This window comes from Hirundo rustica, chromosome 3 (assembly GCF_015227805.2).
Source record: "Hirundo rustica isolate bHirRus1 chromosome 3, bHirRus1.pri.v3, whole genome shotgun sequence".
In the NCBI taxonomy this organism is placed as follows: Eukaryota; Metazoa; Chordata; class Aves; order Passeriformes; family Hirundinidae; genus Hirundo; species Hirundo rustica.
Window position 1 is genome coordinate 655,758 of NC_053452.1, and position 20,576 is coordinate 676,333.

At 54.1% G+C, this 20,576-nt stretch overlaps 1 protein-coding gene across 2 annotated transcripts in view; it reads left to right on the forward strand.

Annotated features, from left to right (window-relative positions):
• The first annotated feature begins 238 nt into the window (after nt 1-238).
• The window catches only part of PTK7 (protein tyrosine kinase 7 (inactive)), a 33,666-nt gene continuing 13,328 nt past the window's right edge, over nt 239-20,576 (forward strand). For both annotated transcript variants that reach the window (XM_040059606.2, XM_040059607.2), the window contains exon 1: nt 239-329. In XM_040059606.2, coding sequence (XP_039915540.1) covers nt 281-329 — 49 coding nt within the window. In that variant the 5' untranslated portion in view covers nt 239-280. The remainder of the gene's footprint in view (nt 330-20,576) is intronic.

The following is a 20,576-nucleotide window of genomic DNA, read 5'->3' on the forward strand; positions in this document are numbered from 1 at the left end:
GCTGCCAGGAGCAGGGGGGATCCCGCAGGAGCCCGGCCGGACCCCGCCCGCCCCCCGTGCCGGCGGGGCTCTGCGGGGGACGGCGCCAGCGAGCCCCGAGCCCGCGGCACCGCGGCGGAGGCACGGGGGGCCGAGGCGTGCGCTGCCCGAGGGACCCCGCTCCTCCCGACCCCGCCCGGTTTCCGGTGGCCGCCCCTCCTCCGGAACCCCTCCCGGCGGCGGCGGCGGGCGGGGCGGCGGCATGGCTGGGGTCCGGCGGGCGCGCTGACCGGCGCGGGGGATGGCGGCGGCGCGGAGGATGGCGGCGGTGCGGGCACTGCTGGTGCTGGGTGAGTGCGGGCCGGGACAGCCTCCCCCGCCCGGGGAGTGCGGGTCCCGGCGGGGCGGGGGCGGCGGAGCTTCGCGCCTCCCCTCGAGTCCGCGGCGGGGCCGCGCTGGGGCCGGCGGGCGGGGGTCCGGGGCCGGCCCCGGGGAAGAAGGCGCTGCGGCCGTGTCCGGGGCCGAGCCCCGGCGGTCCGCGCTCCCGTGAGGCCGGGGGCGATGGGGCCCGCCGGGCTCGGAGCGGGGGCTGCGTCAGGCCCCATCTGTTACCCCCGGCGGCCGCGCCCCCGCCCCGCGCGGCCCCGCCGTGCCGAGGGATCCGCCTCGCCCGGCTCTCCTTGCCCGGCGTGCGCCGGCTCGCCCTGCCCGCCCGCCCGCTCCGAGCGGGGAGCGTCGCGCTGAAATCCGCAGGGATGCAAATGCGCCAGACATTGGGTGTCTGGAGGCGGCGAGCAGCTCCCCGGAGCAGCGCTCTGAGGAGAGGGATCCTTGAGCGGGGCTCGGCTCCGACCCGCGCCCCTCCGGCCCCGTGGGCAGGGTTGACTTCCCTTAGGGAAGGATGCGCGGAGCAGCGGGCGGCTTTTCCTATGAATTCTGGTCGGATCAGAGCCCGGAGGGGAAACAGCGGGCACGCGGTGAGCTCCCACCCGTGGTGATTGACCTCGGGGCCGCTGAGGGGTTTTTGTCCTTTGCTGAGCGCATCTGGATGAGCCCTCTGCCCCGCCCCCCGTGCCACCCTCCCTGCCTGTCCCGAGCTCTGCGGCCCCTTGATTTTCCTGGCTGCTGCTTTTCACGGTGTGCAACTGCGAGGGCTAAACTCTCCTAGTCTCACCGTGCTCTGTGGTGTTCCTCCCCACTCACCTCCGAGCCCCATTTTCCTTACCTCAGGAGTCCAAGGTGTTGGCTGTGCGTGAGAGCCACAGGGTCTGTGAGCCATCTTCCAGCCTGGCTTCGAAGGGTCCCACGGCTGCCCCATGTCGCATCACCTTGTTTCTTCACTTAGGAATCCTGCCGGTAGCTGTTTGCAGTCCCTTCTGTCTCACCGTGCACAGTTGCAGAGCTCGCTTTGCAGTTTCTGCTGTAAAACCCAGAGCAATCTTAGCTTAGCACCTGGGTGGAATATTGCCTCTGAGGGGGAGATATCTACAGCGCTGCAGCCCGGCCATATCTGGAGCCGTGGCTGAGCCCTGCTGCCAGGCGGCAAGTATTGTCCAATTTACAGCTGATAAGCACAAAAGGCAGCACTTACTTGGCCGATTAGCACCGTGATTGCCGGCCGCCTTGGCAGCCTTTTGGGAAGGCTGTTTATGGCTGCTTAGCTTGGGCTCTGCTTTGAAGTTACAGGGCCCTTTGGACCTGGCACAGCATTCACCTTGGTGCCAGCAGGCCACCACTGGCAGCTGGGATGTGCAAATCTGCCCGTGGGGGCTGTGTGCTGCTTTTCCTGCCACTCTGCAGTTGCTGGAGTTTCTGTGCTGCTCCAGTCATGTACACTCCCCCGGTTTCTCTTGCTGAGCAGGACCACATCCTACAGCACTGGGGGTAGCACGCAGCTGTCGGGCTCACAGACGCTGTAAAAAGTCTTAGGCGCCGTCAGTGTAGCCAGAACATGCAGTTTGATGTCTAGGTTTTACGAGCTGGTGGTAAGTTTTGTGGGCTGCAGGGCATTGTCTCTCTTTGCCAGTGGATGCTGTTTGGAAAGAGCACTGGAGAAAGACCTGGGAGGTGCAGAGTATCTGTGGCTCACGCAGGTCCTTTGCCATGTATGTGTTCCAGAAGTGCTCGGTGCCTGGACTGCTGGTCCCTCTTCCTCTGCTTCCATTGTTCAGCAAAGCTGTGATCTTTCTGGCAGAGGCACTGCAGCATGCCAGATGTGTGCTGACTTCTGCTGGAACATGTGGTTGAAATGCTAGCAGAGGAAATATTTGCTGAGTCAACTTTCCTTTAAAGCCAAAAAAAACCAAACCCCAAAAGGTCTATTTTGTTCTGGAAATGCCTCCGTGTCCTCTGTTGAGCTGTGTGTTCCTGTATGGCAGTGCTTTTCTCGTGCTTCCTAGCAAGCCTGGTCTTAAAGAAGAAAATTTCTGAAAACAGGAATGATCTGATCCCCCTTGGGACTTGGCTGTGTTCAGACAGTGCTCTGGGCAGGCTGGAACCTCGGAGTGGCAGGAGCTTCAAAGGCATGGCAGCTCCATAGGCACTTCTTTGTCTGCACAGTGGTTCCAGAACCACTGGGAACTGGCACTTGTCAGGGGGCTGTCGTGTTTAAAGATCCATTAAAGATGTGTTCTGAGCTCTTAATTGACCTGGAATGAGCCCATCTTCTAAAGGCAGATGGGCAGATGTTAAAACTGCAGCAAGCACCTGTGTTTAGTTTTGTACTGGGTGATGAATGTTCCTGCTGATGGGAACAGGCTGCTGAATCCCTCTTGTTCAAGGGAGGTGAAGGGATGGCAGCTCACAACTGCTAATTGCTCAGATGGTAGGTCTCACCTTGTATGGCCAAAGGCTGGTTCACACTGCATCCGAGCAGATCAGCACGTGGGCCCTGGGAAGGCAGGCTGCACTTCCTCTAGAGGCCGTGGAGCCCAAAGGGAATGGAGGGAAGAAGGTGGGAAAGGGGTAGGAAGAGATGAGCCTCGCCTTGAGGCAATGGACCAGAACAGAAGGGCCAGTTTGGCTGTAAGTGATAAGGCACTTCAAAAAGATCTGGAGGCTGTGAAGCCTGGTTACAGGTATTTACTAGAGGATCTTTACACTAATATTTTTCTTGCCTTCATTTCAACTCATCTGCTATTTAAGCTGCAGAGATCAAAGCTGTATTCCAGCAAGCACACGTGGACTAAAGTAAATAGCAGGACCTAGTACACCTCTTCCCAGTGAATAAACACTCTTTCCTCTCTGAACATTTTCAAGCATACCTCTCAGGCCTGGAATGCAAAATATTTCACATTAGCAGTGGGTGTTTCCACTGCTTTCGATATTTGGGAGCTTGGAACAAATGCTCATTTAGGAGTGGACAGACCTGGGTATGAACGTGCTCTTTGTGAAGGCAGTTGCCGCTGTGGTGTTTGCAGGGAAATTCCCCTGAGATTGGAGGACATGCAATTGTTTGTCCAGACCCTAAGGAACAGTTCTGGTTCTCCTAACGTGAAGTGTCGGTCTCATGGGCTGGGACAGGCAGCTCTTTGGAGGCCTGGAGGGCAGCGAGACCAGCGGGGTGTTTGGCAGATGCTCAGGAGCGTTCTTCTTGAGGAGGTTTAAGTTGCACAGGGTGTTAGCTTTGGGTTTGGTGGGGTTTACAAAGGCTGTGAACCAGCACAGTGGATTTTGCTGTGTAAGGGAAAGGGGCAGCCCCACCTTTGCCATGGCAGTACCTGCTGGAGAAGGCTGGTAATGTCTGAGGTGGGAGAAGGGCAACGGCAGCGTCTTCTGCCCTTCTAAGAAATCGACTGTGTCTGTGAGAAGAGGAGGAAGAGAGATGGAGAAATGATAATTTGACAGTTGGTAACATGTTGTTTCCTGGGCTTGGTGTGTTTCAGCATGGCAGAGGTGCCAAGGTGGGTGGCCTGATTCTCTCTCTTGCTCCTTGCTGGGAAGATACTGGGAGGTGGCATCCCAGAGCTACTTATAAATGCTTTTAGTCTGTTGGAAGAGCAGATGTTGTATTGTACAGAGGGTTAACGAGCTGTGCTGTGCCTGTAGCATACCTTGTGTGCTGCCTTGCCTGAAAGAAGCAATCACACTGCTGGACACGGCAGGATTTGTTCTCTGGGAGAGATTTGTTCTCCGAGACCTGATGAGGAAGGGGCGGGGATGCTGCAGGCTCTCAGGTTTTCATGTGGCTGCTTACAGAGCAGTGGCCATTCCCTGGGCTTTGTCATGGATTGGAGGCTCTGCACATGGCTTACGTCTTGCTCCTGATGTCCGTGTGAGCTTTCAGCGGTCCAGAAACGGGCTCTGGTTTTTAGAGAGGTTGTTCAGAGGGAGTTGCTACTAAGGTGAGGGGCCCTGGGGTCTGCTAGAAACATTTTTGCTTGCTTCCTAATGCCGACACCACTGAACCACAGCACATGGAAGCAAGCACACAGATTTTTGATTCTGGAGGATGTGGCCTGTTCAGAGTCCTGCACTTTCACCCCCTTCATGCTGCCAGACCCTGTCAGGACCTGCTGTGCTGTGTTGGTGAGCTGGCAGCTCTCTCCTTTTCCTTGCTGATCACAGTGGCTGCTTTCCTGCACTCTTGGGTGGTATAGGAAGGAGCAGTGTCAGGTCACCTCTGAAGTCACACAGGACCAGCAAATGCACCTTTGCATTGCAATGGGAACTGTTCATTTTGCTGTTAGGTGTAGAGTGGACAGCTGGTGTGCCTAAAAACGGACCAGACTTGAGGGGAGGATCATCTTTGTGGAGAAGACCATCTCCTGTTTCACTTTTCCTGTGCCTTCTGAATATATCACTGTGAAGGCAGTAGGAAGGAAAAGAGGCTTCCAAGGCATTTCTTGATATGGATGTAGGTTGGTTTGGGAACTAGACCAGCATCTTGCTTTGCAGGAGGCACACAGGTGTCTGTAGTCTCAGGGAGTGAAGAACTGGGAGAACAGTTGTTCGGGGTCTCTTCTGGAAATGGGTGAAGGCTGGTTGTAGTGCAGCTCTTGTGGGCTCTTGAAGTTGGAGGCATATTCAGTGTTTTAAGCAGCTGCAGCTCTACAGGTCCAGGCTCTGGATCCAGATGCTGCTTGAGTAGAGGTTGGATAGGTTTGTCCAGCGTTTCCTGTGCCTTCTTTGGCACGTTGCAGCACAGTGAGGATGAACCCATGCTAGCCAGTCAAGGCAAGGACTCCCATTTCTGGTCATTCCTTTGTTCCAGGGAAATACTTGGCAGTAAGCACTGTTCTGTGTTTACCTGTGTCTCCTTTTAATCTGTGCAGCTCTTGCTGAGTAGCTGTGAAAGATCTTCAAGCCAAAACACAAGTGGTCTTTGTTTCAAAGCATCAATTTGTGTTGGCAGCCAGGTCTGCAGTGCATGTGCTTTTCATTGACTGCTGCTTCGGCTCAGTTTCTCACTCCTGCCAGCTCTTTTCTAAACTTCATACAGATATGTTTCTCCTGAGCTTAAAAGGCTGACCTGTACAGTACTTCCAGTCTTAACTTAAGCCTTGTCTTTTTCAGGGAAGCAGTCTCTGTCTGGTCACAGAACAGACTGCTTACCTCTGCTTTAAGAGATAACTAATACAGGCTGTGTGATCAGCAAAGGGAGAGGCAAAGAGGGACTTCAGAGGGGTTTGTAAGTTTCTGAAAGCCTCGTCTGTGTGCCAGGGATGAGGAGTTTTGGTGTGCCTGCCCAGCTCTGACCTTTCCCAAGCTTGCTTGTCTTAGCAGTTTGGGAGAGTTGATGGGTGGGTGCTATTTTGATACTCTTTCCTTTGCAGACTGTTACTGCCTGGGGCTGCTCATTTTATTTGATCAGCTTTCAAAAATCCATCCTCTATTCTCTGATTTTGACCTTCTGAAATTGTTCTGCAAGGGCCTCTTTTGAAAATGCATTCTAATCCTTAAAAACTGTAAAGTGCCATCCAGGCAAGGCCCATGTTTTAATTAAAACATTTCTGCTGGCAGTGAACAGATGAATGCTGAGGTGTTCAGGTGCCCCTGAGAGCAGAATGAAAAGTGTCTGGGTCCAGCTGCAGCATTCAGGACGGAACAGGGAGCAGCCCCCGTGAGCTCCACTCTCCCTGCACAGGGGGTGTGCACAGGTTGTGTGTCAGGAGAGGAGGCATGGCTGGTTTTAACTGATGACTCCTCCTGTGAGATGGTGCTTGCCAGTGGGATACCAGTGGCCTGTCTTCTCCAGGTCAGATTAGGCTCTGACTTGAATGGAGCAGGCAGGGATTTTGGCATCTGTGAACTGGAGTGTGCACAGGGTCCCTGAGCAGGCACGGGTTGGATCCACCACTGTCAGGTGGTCTGCACCTCGGTGAGGTTTGGCTGGATTGATGGTCGTATTGTGCAGGATGATGAATGAAGAAAGCTGATACGAGCAGATTCCTGTCTGGAAGGTGATGTGACACATTTGATTTCAGGGCATGAACCTTCCCTCTTGGGAAAACAAGATGTTGCATGCTGGGGGAAAGCAGTGACGAAGGGTTGCTGTCTGTGCTGGGACCCGGTGCAGGAAAGGGCGGGGATTTAAGTGGGTGAGGATTACAGGTCTCTCTGTATTTCAGCCCCTGGCTGACCTGTGTTCAGTTCCCGGGTGACTTCTGTCCTGTAAGACAGCGGTGTGCTCAGACCTTGGTGCTAATGCCCAAGATACAAGGCTTTGTAACTTTTCCCCTCGTGCTGTGAAATGAGGTTTGTCCCAGCAGCGGGATTTTACACTTTGATGCAGCTCAGGCCACCCTGAAGAGCAGCCAAGACTGCACCCTAGTGCTGTGGATTTGGGCAGGCCGGCAGGTTGGCTCTGTCCTCCGTCGCTGCAGAAGAAAGCCAGACGTGTCTGTCCCCAGAGCCGTGGCATGTGGAGGCCAAGTCCCATTCTGGCTGCAGAGGCTCGGCTCGAGTGCCCCTGGGCAGCTCAGGGGGGGCTGTCCTTTCTGTGAGCGATGCTGGCACAAGATAGGCGCCGTGTTGCTTAAGACCTGCCTGTAAACGCTCTCCTCCTCGAAGTTGCTTGTTGGCTTCTTTGGGAGCACAAAGGAAGCCTTTGATTCAAACCATACAGTGGCTGTCCAAATGGTTAAGGGCAGGACAAGCTGCGGCTTGCAAGTGCCTTTATTGCTCTCCACTGCAGCGTGCCTCGGTGTGTGTCCTGGCTCCGCTGGGGCAGCCCGTCACCCCTGTGCCACAGAGCTGCTCCCTGCTGCTGGCAGTGCCTGCATCACTGGGGAGCATTCAGGGGAGAAAAGACTGGATTTTGTCTTTCCTAGCAAGGATGAGACCAGAGAGAAGAAAGCCAGGCAGTCTTGTAGGGTGCCACAAAGGGCAGTGCACCCAGTTCTCCTTAACCATTCAGGGGAGCACGGGTGGGTTTGTGCTGCTGAGGTCAAGTTATGCAGTTGCCTTTGCAGAGGGGTCGACAGCAAAAGTCTCTTTCAGCAGTTGCAAGAATTGTGCAAATTGTCTTGGACAAGAAACCCCCAGAGCTTCTCATGAGTTACTTGATGTTCTTGGATGGGTACTTGATTTTCCTCTCTATCCATATGGCCTTCTGTGAACACCTGTGAGCCTGGCACACAGCACCTGGCAGGTGCTATGGCAGTGGCCAGTTCCTGGGCAAAAAACTTCTTCTGTAGCAGTGAGATCTTGTTCTGTGGTCATTCTTTCCTCCAACTAGGTTCAATCCATATTCCGAGCAAAAGCGGAGCGACAAAGGCAACACATTTGATTTTTTTTTTCTCCTCTCTTGAGTTAACTCCTGGTGGCTCTCCCTGCATGTTGTGTGTGTGCTTGCAGCCTTCAGATAGAGGAGATACTTGCTGGGCCCTTGCCAGCACTGATGCTCCTGTCCTGTCTCTGTCCTGCTGCCTTTTTCTGGCTCAAGTGCAGCTGTTCTTTTCCAGTTGTGCCTCCTATCTCCACCTCTTCCTGATTCCTCCTCTGTGTGCAGACCTGCCATGGCATGCCACACACCCCCTTCTCAGGCTTTGCTGTTGCTTGGTTTCTCTCCAGTGCCTGCCTCTGGGCACTGCTGTTTTCACAGGTGTGGCTGCCTTCCTCCTGCCATCTTGGGATTGCCTTTGTCTCCTCCAGGTCACACCAGGTGATGAGAAATCAGAGCAGAGCTGGGGCAGGGCTGCTGAGGTGTTCACGTGGTCCTCGGAAATCATGAGCCTTTTCTGGATAAGGATTCTTCTGCTCAGCTGAAGAAAACTCTGAAAGCTGTGTGGCCTGAAGCAGAAAGCATTAATCTGAATGGTTAACAATTTGGCAAGGAAATAACAAAGGCTGTCATCCTGGGCACCCTTCGCCATCATGTTTTGTTTCTGTGGCCTTGCTGGGATTTTGGCTTGCCTCTCGCTGGCTGGAGATGCATTCCTGCACACAAAGGCCTGCCATGGGTGTGATGGAGCAATCCATTTTACCTAGCTGGCTGAGGGGCCACACTGAGCAGCCAGGCACGTGCAGGTATCTCAGCACAGCTTCTTGCTCTCCACGACCTGCTTGTTGAGTAGCTGTGGCCACTGTGTGCCTTTGGTTGCTCAGGGTGTCCAGGTACTCATTGCACTGGTGGCTTTGTGACTGTCCAGTAAGAACTATTGGTTCTCCAGGTGTGTTGGAAATCAGCTTTTCTGCTGCAGTGGAGAAAAGCACTTAGTTTTCAAGGAGATCTGGTTAGTATGAATTTCCGTCTCAGTGAGTCTGTTATAGCCAAGCTTTTCTTTCATTTGACACTGGGGCTTTGCATTAGATTTATCTGTAGCAAACATTCCGCCTAGTTATCGATTTGTAAAATATTCCAGAAAGTGCCCTGCTGCATATTCTTCCCACTCAGTGACTTTCTTCCATTTTTAGCTGAGATAATATAGCAGTGTCTCATAGAGAAGCTACCTCTTAATTAATATTGCATGAGCAGAAGAAATAGTAGCTTCTCCATCTGCTTTCCTATTTTTGTGGCTTTTAATATAGATTCATAAATGGTTTTAATGAAAATACACAAGGAACTGTTCTTTTCTGTGCCCTCTTTGCTTTCAGAGGTGATACCTCAGGTCCAGCCTCCCTTGTGATGTTTTTCCCAGGAGGTAAGTCCTGGACAACAGCGCTTCCCTGCACAGTTGTAAATGATGATTGGGAAATGGGGCTGATCTTCAGCTTTCTATCAGGGGAAACAGGAGGATCTTGGAGGATCTGTCTATGACCTGTAGGACATAGCTGGAGACAGATCTGGGGAGTTATGGATGGTGCCAGAAAGAAGCCAGTGGCACGCAGGTGGGAACTGGGCGTGCGGTGCACAGCAGGCAGGGTCTGCGAGCGAGCGTTCCCCAAACACTCATGGGGGGCACAGAATCCTGTGAATCCAGCAGGGAGCCCTGGGCAACCAGTCCATCCTCCTCTGCTTCCAAGCAGCCAGAGGTCAAAACCCAGCCTGGCAGAGCCCATATAAATAGAAGAGGCACCAATGTAGGTAGTGGAGTGAGGCCTATTTCAGATGTCTCCTCAGCGCCTTTTTGCAGCAGTTTTCATTTTGCAGCACTGTGGTGGCTGCTAGGAAAAGTGATTGCCTTTCCTGGGAGGCAATCTTTCCTTCCTGCAGGAGGGGAGCAAGCAGGTTGAGCCTTTGGTAAACCAAGCGATGGAGCGGGATGTTGCAGAGATTCACCTGGAACGGGACCCACAAGGTGGCTGTGCTCTGTGGGGAGCCCAGCAGTAGGATTACCCTTGGTCTGCTGCTGTGTGGGTGCATTTCCCAGTCTCCATGACTTCTCCTTGTTCCTGGGAAGGCAGAGTGGCTGGGTGCGTGCTTGTGGGTGGGCTGTGCAGAGGCAGCAGCAGGAAGGAGTACACAACTGAATCCCTGCCCAGAGCATGGGTGTCGTTTTCAAGACCATGGCACTGGATGAACCATTTCTCCCAAGAGCTGTAAGCTGTCTGGAGAGCTTGGCCAGCTGGATCTTCACGGCAAATCCATCTGAGTCTCTACAGACATATAACTAAGGGAAACTTAGCTGTAAATATACTGACATGACCTGGAGAGAGATTTAAAATATTTATCCTAGAGCAGAGCTTGGGATATAAATAAGCTCCCTGTCTGTTTCACTGCACGCAAGGCTCAGAAGTGCAGCTGTCCCTTTGTCCCCAGCTCGCAGAGTCCTCTTTGGGACCAGCAAGTTGCTTATGGGTGGGCTTGAAACCCCTACAGATGGTGTAAACATACAGCAGTCAGCAAAAAGGGAGAGGGTATTTGCAGTCGTGTAGATGTGAATTTTCAACGCTGATGTCTGTCCCCTCGTTGCTCCTACAGCTGCTGGCCCTGCTCTGCAGCTCTTGGTGTGTTTGTGGAGTTTGCTGGTGAGCCCTGTCTTGGGGTCTGCTGGGGAAGGCTGTGACCCTCTCACTCGGCCCCCTGAGCGAGCAAGGTTTGCAAGATGTGCAGACCAAGCGTAGGCAAAGGGAAGCACGGGTCTGGGCGGCGGTGGGCATGTTTTGTGCCTCCCAGTGGGTTTGGTGGCAGCACACAGAGAAACAGCTCGCTCGTGCACTTCCAGTGGCAAATAAGCTTCATTCTCCAGCACGCAGTCCTGGGAGGGCAAGGAGGACTTGCTGGCAGGAGTGCTCCGTGCCCAGTGCAGCCTTGGTGACCTGAGTGCCTGGAGAGGAGCTGGCTCTGGGCACCAGCTCTGTGTCCCACGGTGTGCTGCTGAAGCAGCTGGCTGTGCTTGCAGGCCTGGTGTGCACGCTGCTCCTCTTTGCACTGCTTCCCTTGCCCTGGCCTCTTCCCACCCCCACCCCCACGCCCTTTTGTCTTTACAGCCTGAGCTTCCATTCTCTGGAGCGGCTGGCTGGGGCTCCTGTTTGCTGAAGGGAAATGCCAGACAGTTTTATGGAGCTTCTTCTGTTTTTTCCCGTCATCTGGAACGGTGTTTCAGCTGGAACAGGAAAAGCACGGAGCCCTGGCCAGCAGCTCCATCCACACACACGGTGCTGTTACAGGGGAATCCCTCTTGGCTGGGCTTGGGATGGCAGGAACAGTGTCAGCCTTTGGCCCTCAGCCTGAGAGCAAGGATGTGAGGATGGATTGGCGGGAGCTGGTGGGACACTGGAGGTGCTGGCCCGGCTGCCATGGGATGAGCGCTGAGCCACACGGACCCCGTGCGTGCAGCAGTGTGGCCTGGCTGCCACGGCCTTGCCTCCAGCCCCGGGGAAGGAGTGATGAGCCAGCTCTGTCACAGCTCTTCCCGGCTGGCGGGACCTGCCTGCCTGTTCAGCACTGCCTGGGCTCTCCTCTACCAACAGGAGTTTTGCTCAGTAAAGACATTCTCATTCTCACAGGGTTAAATTGTGGGGGAAGCATCATCCTTCAAGGCCACTGCACGGGAAGCTTGTGGCTCATCCTGGTTCCACCTGGCATCTTTCTACCATGTTTCATTCAGCAGGAGAAGAGTGCAGTACCTCTGCTGTGCTGGCCAGAGAGCTTAGCCTTCAGATCTGTGTCTCCTGCCAGCAGCAAACAGCAGGTGTTTGTGAGGAAAGCAGGGAATTGCTCAAGGGCTCAAAGCGAGCCTGGGAGAGTTGGTTGGCAAGACCAGTGGGTGCAGCAAGTCTGTCAGTGGTGCTGAGTCGCCCTTGAAACGTTTGTGTTTCTCACTGGGGCTTGGCAGTGCAGCTGGCAATGTCTGCTCAGGAGCCTTTGGCTGATGCACCATTAGAGATGGTTTAATTGAGCCAGCAGGATTCCCATCTCCTGTGCTGGGCTCGAGGCCTCCTGTCTCACTTGTTCCTCTGTCTCTGTTTATCTGCTGTGAGGATGTTGGCCTGGGAGTCCCATGGCCACCACTGCCTGTGATGCCCAGCAAGCAGGTCTGGGTGCACTCACTCAGCCAAAGCTTCCTTTTCCACAGGCTGGGGGAAAGCTGCCAGCACGCAGCTGTGCCCGGAGTGTTTGGGCAGGAGAAGCTGTGACCTGCCTGCTAGCTCAGCCCTGTTCCCCTCCCAGCTCCATGACTGCTCTCATGGCTTGGGCTGGTTCTCTGGGCTGGCTGCTCACAAGGGGTGTCTGGACTTCTCTTAGGGGCTGGGATCACACAGTGACCCAGGAGGACGGCATTCTTTCCCTGGTGCAGTGTCCTCTGGAGATGCCCCTGTTGCAGCAGGTGCCGGGAGCACGGGCGCAGCAGAGCACCGCTCAGAGCGGTGTCAACGTGCTCCCAGGGCAGACGGGCAACTCCTGCAGCTCCAGGGCCAGTTGTGCTGGTTCAGCAGCCCCAGCAGTTTCAGGGAGCCAAGGAGCTTGGCTGCCATGGGGAATTCCCTCTCTTGCTCCAGCTTTTTTCTCTTTGAGCGAGGTGCTGAGATGTTGGGAGAAGCTGTGGGGCAAAGCTCAGCTCATGGTTCAGCCCAGACACATTCTCCATAAAGACCACTAGCAAATCCCACAGCCTTGGGGGCAAACTGTACAACATGGTGTGTGCCCCACCAGATCTGGTCAGCCTGCAGTGGGGCGTTGGCTGACAGCAGCCCTGCTTGGCTTGGGAAGGAGTAGGAACCTCCCAAAGTACTCTCCTCGCTCTGTGTCTGCAGAGCAGCTAGGTCTTACCTCACTCCCACCCACCTGTCCCTGCCTTCAGAGGCCATCATCACGTTCTGCAGCTTTGGTTTGGCTGCTGCCCGGCTTTGGGCACACAGGAGAGCAGGGTCTCTGCTCACCGCGGCAGCCTCTCTGTACAGTCTTGGGGAGACTAATGGGAGTTGTGCTAAGTGGTTGTTGCTTTTTCCCTTTCCTTTTCTTTTTTTTTTTTTATTTTTGCCCCTATTCTATAGCTGTGTTTGAAAGGCAGAATTAGCTTCTCTGTTTTCTTGGTTGTGCCCTACACACAGAAAGCAGCAGAGAGAGGTGCTGTGGGCCGCCTGGAGCGAGCTCGGTGGTGGTGTGCAGGCATCGCGTGTCCTGCAGATCTGGAGTGACCTCCCACAGAGGCAGAGGTTCAGTGGTCATCTGAGCAGACTCACACTCTCACAGCAGAGCTGGTGGATCCAGGTGCGTGATACAATCGTAGGAGCAAATAAATGATGTTTTCCCGAGTTCCCAGTCATCTAGATTTACCCAAGTATGACCTGGAGCTCCTAGGTACTGGTCCAGTTTCTCCTGCCTCATGAAGCCAAAGCCAGCAGAACACTTCTTGCAAATGCTGCTTTGTGCCCATGATTGCTTTCCTGGGTGCAGAGTGAGTTTTTGATTTAACTTGAGCTGGAATGGGGAAATATGTCTTCTTAAAAACCTTAAATGATGAGTACCCAAAGACTTTCCAGATGTTGGGCTGCTCGCTGCGTTCCGAGCTCCTTGCCTGAATCATTTCCATCTGGCCCGGTGGTTTATTGCAGCTCTGCCCATCCGAGAGGCTTTCTCCACTGGAACCTCTGGCATGGGGGAACACGCTGGCTGGAAATAATTTGGGGATGCAAATACCTCGGTGTGTTTGGCTTGGCGGCCGCTCCGGCGGTATCTGCGGGGCAGTGGAAGGGGCTGTGTGTGGAGCAGCCTTGCTCCCAGCAGCTGCTTTATGTGGCTGCAGGGGCCGGCCCAGGAGGGCAGAGGGGGTTTGCTCATGTTACTGAGCATTCGTGATTTTCCTTGCTTGCTTCTATGGCTTCAGCTGGTGCAAGTGAGCCTGCTGGCTCTGCCTTTGTGACCAGGGGGGGAGGAAAAGCTGACCCGTGTGTCGTTCCCTGTTCTGGCATGCCAAAAATCTGCTTTTATATGAGCGTGTCCATAATGAGCCGTGCCAGGAAACACATGGCTCGCTGGAGACATGAATGGGAGGTCTGTATGGGGCCCTGTGCTCGCTGGGAGCCTCGCAGGGACAAAGAGCAGATGCCGGCGTGCGTCCCTTGCTCTGTGGCACTCTGGGCTGCTGCGGCTGGGGAGCAGAAGATGGGATCGAGGTAGGAAGTGCTTGGCTGATGCAGTGGTGGCAGAGAGGACAGGACGGGAGGCCAGGTGAGTGGTTTTACTGCCTGCTGCTCCGTGTGGCTCTCCTGGTCTGGAGAGGGCTGCTTGCTGCTCTGGAGATGTGGCTGTCTGCAGTGAAAGCTGGGTTGGAAGGAGCCCGGGCATTGCAGGCTAGCAAAGGGCTGCTGATAGCTTGGGATGATGATTTTGGATGGGGATGAGGGGGATCAGGAGAGAAATGTCAAGCCCTCTGGGTCCTAGGTGTCATGTGGGCAGAGGGGCTGTGCAAGCTGTGCCTGGCTGCAGCAGGAAGAAAAGGCTGTCAGGGGAGAGTTGCAGTCCTGAGCATTAGCAGCACTTGAGTGTCTTGAGCATTGCTCCTTTGTGGGAAGTGCTGCCAAGCCTGCGTGGGCTGAGCAGTGCACACCCAGCACATGAGGAGTTAAACCTGCCTGCAGGCTGTGGAGCCTTGTTCTGACAGAGAGCTCCTCAAGTCCTCTGGACCAGCAAGCTCAGGATGCTCTAGCTCAGTGATTTCATTGCCCAGCCTTTGGAAGCGAGCCAGGGCTTGAACGCAGAGTTTGCTGCTCTTTGATCCAAGAGTGACTAAAAGCAAAGCCTGAGTGCTGGACCGTTCCCAAGGACTTGGCAGCTGAAGGAATTGCTGCCTGCAGACAGCGATGTTGAAGTTGCTCCTAAAGACAAGGCCTGTTTGATAATGCTTTCTGGGAGTGTGATATTGAAACCTGTGAGAGGCCAGGACCCCAAGCCCTGACTCCATCCTTGCTGTGCTTTTTGTGGCCTTGGGATGGATGGAGCACAGGTCATGGTCTTTTCTGAAAATGTGCCTTTGACACCAGACTTCTGCTGTGGCCCGCTGCCTTTCTCAGAGAACAGGTGATAAATCAGTCCTGTGTTTGGGATGTGGGAGCTGTGTGTGAGCTTCTCAGTCTCTCATGCTCTTTTCCTTTGGGGACTGTCTTTCTTGAGGCCCTTAGCTCTGCCCCTGGGCTTGCAGGGAGCCAAGTCACCCTCCAGGCTGTGGTTCTGGTTGGTTTTGCCTGGGGTTGGCAGCAGCTAACCATGCTGCTGAGGGATGCAGTGGCAGCTCTGCCCGTATCTGCCTTGCCTTGTTACAGGTTCACAGAGCTGGGAGTGAGTGCATTGGCTCATCCAAATCTTCTTTTTCCTTAGTGGTTTCTCAGCAAAGAGCAATAGCCTGTATTGCTGCTGGGCAAATTGCAGAGGCTTTGTTTCTTCAGTGGTCTGAGCAGAGGCAGGAGCATAAAGGTCACAGTGTAGATGTGGTGGGGTGGTCACGTACTGGGAATGGGTTCTAAGGGGGCTGAAAGCCATCACTGCCACCTTGCTTTGCTGGGGTTTGTTAGTTAGCTGACATGTCCAGAGCAGGTACCTGAGTTAAAAAGTGGTGACAGGGTCTCTTAATTCTGGTCTTTCAGTCTGAATCTGAAGTGCTGCAGCCTGGGGGTAAATTGAGGCTATTCACCTCAGGTTAGTGGTGGGGACAAGGGCATCTCTGGCCAGGTCAGCTTGCTCTCTCCCAGCTGTATCCCTGCACTCCATTCTGCAGGAAAGCTCATTGTGCGGTTGCTGCAAGATGCCCAGGGCCTTCCCACGGAACTGCTGTGCTCCTGGGGTGCTGCAAAGGGCCCTGCAGGTTTGGGGAGCCCGGGGGAGCAGGGCTCCCACCTGTGTGCTGCAGCAGTGCCTTCCCAGGGAGCATCTTTGTGACTGTGAATAAGGATGGACAGGGAACAAGTGTTGAGCAGTGTGTTACAAAGCTCTCTGTCTCCTTCAGTGCTGAGCTGGTGCTGTAAATACATTCAGCTCCCACCTCAGGTCTGAGACTTGCACGCTTGTTGTGCAGCCCCAGGCAGAGCTGGCTCTGTGCTGGAGCTGGGATAGCTCCTTGTGAGTTCCTTGCTCTGGCACGGGAGCATGTGAGGTCCACTCTGCTTTGAGAGGCCAAACAGATGCTGGCCTGTCATGTTCTCTGCCAGAACAGCTGGCTGGGCCAGTTTTTGCAGCTGGCTGCTTCCATCACGTCTTGGTACTTGTGAGTCTTAGGTTTTGTTTGCTCGAAGCCAGGTTGTCGCCCTCCGTAGCTGGGGTAGGTCTGAGGCCTCCTGCTGGCAGGGAGGAAAAGGATGGTTCCCTTTTGGGGAGAAAGGATAGATGCAGTTTGGGTGCTCTGGGCTTTTCTGTCCTGGGGACTGGAGATGAATTGCAGATCCTCTAAACTGCTGTTCCAGGTGCAGAGCATTAAGGGAACTGGCTCGCACATCTGGCCGAGCTGACCCAGGGTGAATTTTGCTGAAGTGCTCCTGGAAGCGAGTCTGCAGAATAATGCTCCTGGGACCTGGCTGGAGAGCAGGGCTGGGCTACAAGCTGTAGAAGCACCACAGTGCTGGGCTTGCTTTCCAAACCAGGAAACCTTATACTTGCACAAAGCCCTCTCCCGAATCCCATTCCCATGCTTTTAGTTCCTTGTTTGGTTGCAAGCAGCTTTGGGATTACTCATATCCTGTGGTGTCTCGGAGATTGGTAAACTCTTGGGTACAAAGTGGAAAGGATTCTTTCCTTTTTCCCTTTCTGTCCTTTGTCCAGAGCTCTTTTAGTCTGGAGGAGCTGCTGGTGCCCAGGAGCTGTGCCCTGGGCATGCCTGGATGTGGGCACTTTGGGGTCGATGGATCTCCCACAGGGCCGGGGATGTGGAGCATTGCATTGTCCTTCCAGCTGCCTTGGCTGTCGCTTCCCCAGTGGGGCTGTAGGTGAGAGAGGTGGCTGTGGGCTCAGCAGAGGCTGAGGCTGTGAGCAGTTGAAGGCTTTGTGGTTGAGGCTGCATTCCCAAGCGATGTCGTTAGGCGAGGAGACCAGGATTTTGGGATTGTTTCAAGATGCAGGCAGCCTGGCCTGTCAGGCAGGGCAGGAGATGCTGCTCTGCAGTACCCAGATGGTGTTGGGCTCCTGGAGTGTCCCCAGGTGAGCCTGTGGAGCTGGCACTGAGGCACTGAAGCGGTGAATGGAGAACCCAGCCTGGCTCGAGGCCTGGTTCGTAGTGTTGCCCCGTGTCCTTGCAGCCTGCAAGAAGATGACCATGAAGGTTTGGGCTTGGTGCCGTGGCAGGGACTCACCAGGCAGCATCCCTGGTGCTCTCAGGTTTTCTTGTGGGATGTGGAAGGTGTGGTGCCTTCACTGCCAGGCGTGTCCAGGCTGTGCCAGGTCCACAGACCCTCTGGTTGGCTGCAGCCTTAAATACAGCCCTAGAGAAGGCTGGTCTCCCTAGGGTGGGTCCTGCCACCCCACACAATTCCTGGCTTTCACCAAAAGCCCAGTACCCCATGGAGCTGGGTCTTCTTTACCAGAGGTGTGTGTGGCAAATCCTTTGCTTCCTGCTGACCCCATAGGATTGAAAACTTACTCTTGCAGAGCTTCAGACAGCAGTGACTGACTTCATAGGGTTGCTCAGAAGTCTGTCCTGGATATGGCTTCGTTGATTTTATTTGTCACCCTGAAATGCTCTGTGTGTGCTCAGGCTGGAGTCCAGCAATGGCTGAGTCCTGGGGACATCCCAAGACAAAAAGGTGAGTTGAGATACACGTGTTAGAAACTAGGCCTGCTAATGGAGATATATTAGTGTCACTGTTTTTCCTGGGAAGCTGCTATTTGTCTCCTTGAGAAAATTGAATTAGTTTTGGGCAGGGGGTACTGCTGCCTGAAGAATGCTGTGTTCCTGCACTCAGATCTTTGCCAGAAAGATGATCTCAGAGCCAGTACGGGATCTGAGCCTGCTCTTCTCTCCATCCTTGTGCATCCTACTAGTCCATATCCCCTCCCTGCAGGTGATTTTCTCTGTGGTATGTGGGAATGATAACCTGAGGACCTGTAGGTACCAGTTCAACCTCCCTACACAGTTCACTTAACCTTTATCTATTACCTCAGCAGAAGGCTTCTGCTTTTCAATTAAGCATCCTTTGGGTAGCACACCACTGCTGTTTTCAGGCGTGCTGCATTTCAAACCATGTTTATCTAATCTGGCTGAAGCTTTCCTGAAAAGCTTTCTCTAGCCACAGTTGGGACAGTTTAGGCCAGAAACGCGTGTGGAGCGTTTCTTTCTGCCAGCACACACGTTTGGGACTGCTCCATGCTGGCCTTGGCTCTGTGGGACCGCGGCTGGCCCAGCTGTGGTGCTGGGGGAGAGCTCTGCCCTGGCTCGGTCCTGCTGAGGCTGGTGTGGCGTTGCTGGATAGTTTTTGAGGTGACTCTCACTAAGGGAATCGTTTTGCTTCGCTCAGCACCTCCCAGCCATGTGTCCCAGCCCAGATGATCTCATGAAACCACAGCAGAAGCAGTTGGGGAGGTGTCCAGTCTGAGCTGGGGCTGCCTTTGCTCTCTCTTCTGGGGTAGCCTGCAGTGGCTGAGCCACACGTGGCCATGGCTATGCCACACAGGAGAGCTGGGAGATCCTCCAGCTGCTGAGTGCAACAAACAGAGTCATTTTCTTCTTTATTCAGCACAGGTGGAGAGTGTGGCTTTGTACAGATTTTACCCAAACTCCAACATAATGGCACCCCACGCAGCAGCCCTCTCCTTGGACAGCTTCCCTGGGCCAGGGTTGTGCAGCTGTTCCCATCCCCGAACGCTGGGCCCTGGTGCTCTGGATTGAAGTACTGGGAAAAGCTGTGTCCAGCTCTGGGCTTCTGATGTCTTCCCCCCCAAAATTGTCTGGACCACATCTAGCTGCTCCTGGTCTTTCCTTGCAGCCCAAATGGGATACGTGGCTGGGACGATGGTTTTTGGCACGCGTAGCCAGTTCAGCGCTGGCACCTTGGGTGCTATTGTCAAAACAAAACAAGTTTGTGGCTCTTGCTGCACTTTAACATTTATTTATCCCAGTTTGCCTTGACACCTGTGCTCATGGGGTGTTCATCACAGGGATCTTGCTTGAGCTGAAATGCTTGTGTCCATTTCCCCAGCATGGAAAACAACAACATAAATAGTTCCTCGAGTTTCAGCAGGAAGCTGGATCCCAGTGTTTCCTGACACCTGGTAAAATCCCTGCTTCCCATGTGGGGCTTGTGCCAAGCCACCATCATGTCCTCTGTCCACAGAGCCAAGTCCTCTCCCCTGGACATGGGGCATGCTGAAGCAAGCAGGACGCATGTGATGAGGCAGCTAAAGCTCCCAGATGATCAGTGAAGTGCAGTTGTGCTGTCAGTGATGGGGTAAAAGCAGCTCTGCTGCTCTTTGGTGTTACACTGGTGATGGTGATGATTTAAAGCTAGAAGTACATGTAATTTAAAACATATTATCCTGATTCCCTAATGGTCTGCACCTTCAGAGTGTGGTGTCTCGTCACAAACTCCGGCACTAGCATGGCCAGTAAGCTGACACTCCAGAGCAGAACAAATCCATCTCCTGCACGAGCTTTGTACCATACAGGGGGGTTTGAGGGACAGATGCCTGTTGTGCTGGGGCACATCTGGGGACAGTAACAGACCTGGCTCCTGTAGGTTCAAACCTGAGTGGATTTGACTGCTCAGTTCCCCTTTTCTCCTGCCTGTCTGACCCACCAGCCTCTTCTGGCGTGAGCTCAGCTCCTGATGCTCTGGAGCTTTTAGGCTGTTGAGCACACGGCTCTGTTTGAGTGAGGTTGGGTGGTTGCTGCCTTGCTGAGTGCTCTGGATGACACAGACCTGCTGTGACACATGTTCCTGCACGTTGTATCACCTTGAGGCATGTGTTCATGAGCCAGCTGTCACAGACTGATGGATGGCTCCTACCTTTAGGGGAGGTGTGTGGCAGCAGGCTGTGGAAACTTCACTGGACATGCTGACCCTTAGAGCACAGTATTGATGGGACTTGGCTCAGAATGAGACCCAGGAAAACGGGACCATCAACAGGTTCCAGAGAAGTGCATAGAGATGGCTGTTCTGCTGCAGAAGTCAGGACAGCCAAATTCAGAGTGCACAGCTCTTGGATCAGAGGAAATTCAGTTGGGAATTCAGTGACAGAATGGTCACTGCAAAATCCAGCCCCTGCTCCTGGCTGATGAGTTTGGGACAGGTTTGAAGCCCCGTGTGAGTGCCTGTGCCTTGCTGCTGTGAGTGGGGAGCTCAGAGCAGCCTTGCAGAAATGTAAGCTGACACCAGTGTCCCCATGAGCAGCATTGCCATGGGCCCTGCGCTGTGCAGCAGGCTCCAAAGGCTTTCCAGCATGAGAAGGGTTCTTGTGACTTTCTGAAATTTGGTGCTCTTCAAAACATCTCTTTTGGAAAAGGATTCCTTATCCCTAGCTCTGACTGACTGAGATCTGTTGGCAAATTGTATCCTTTCACCAGGCTTTTATACAAAGGCCGGGTAGGAACATGTGGCTGAGTGTCCGAAGAAGAGCTGCCTTTCAGCTGGACTTGGATACTGCTCATGTAACTTGTCCAATCACTTTCTGAGGCTGTTTCTCCTGCAGTGCTGGGAGCACACTGTTTTGACCACTTTCTTGTTCATCTTCGTTCTGAGATAATAGAAATGTGCCTGGCTTGGCCCCCTTCCTGCAGAGCACGGTGCTGGTGACGGAGTCCAAGAGCCACCGTCATGTGCTGCATTGCCTTTTGTTTGCTCCCCTTGCTTTT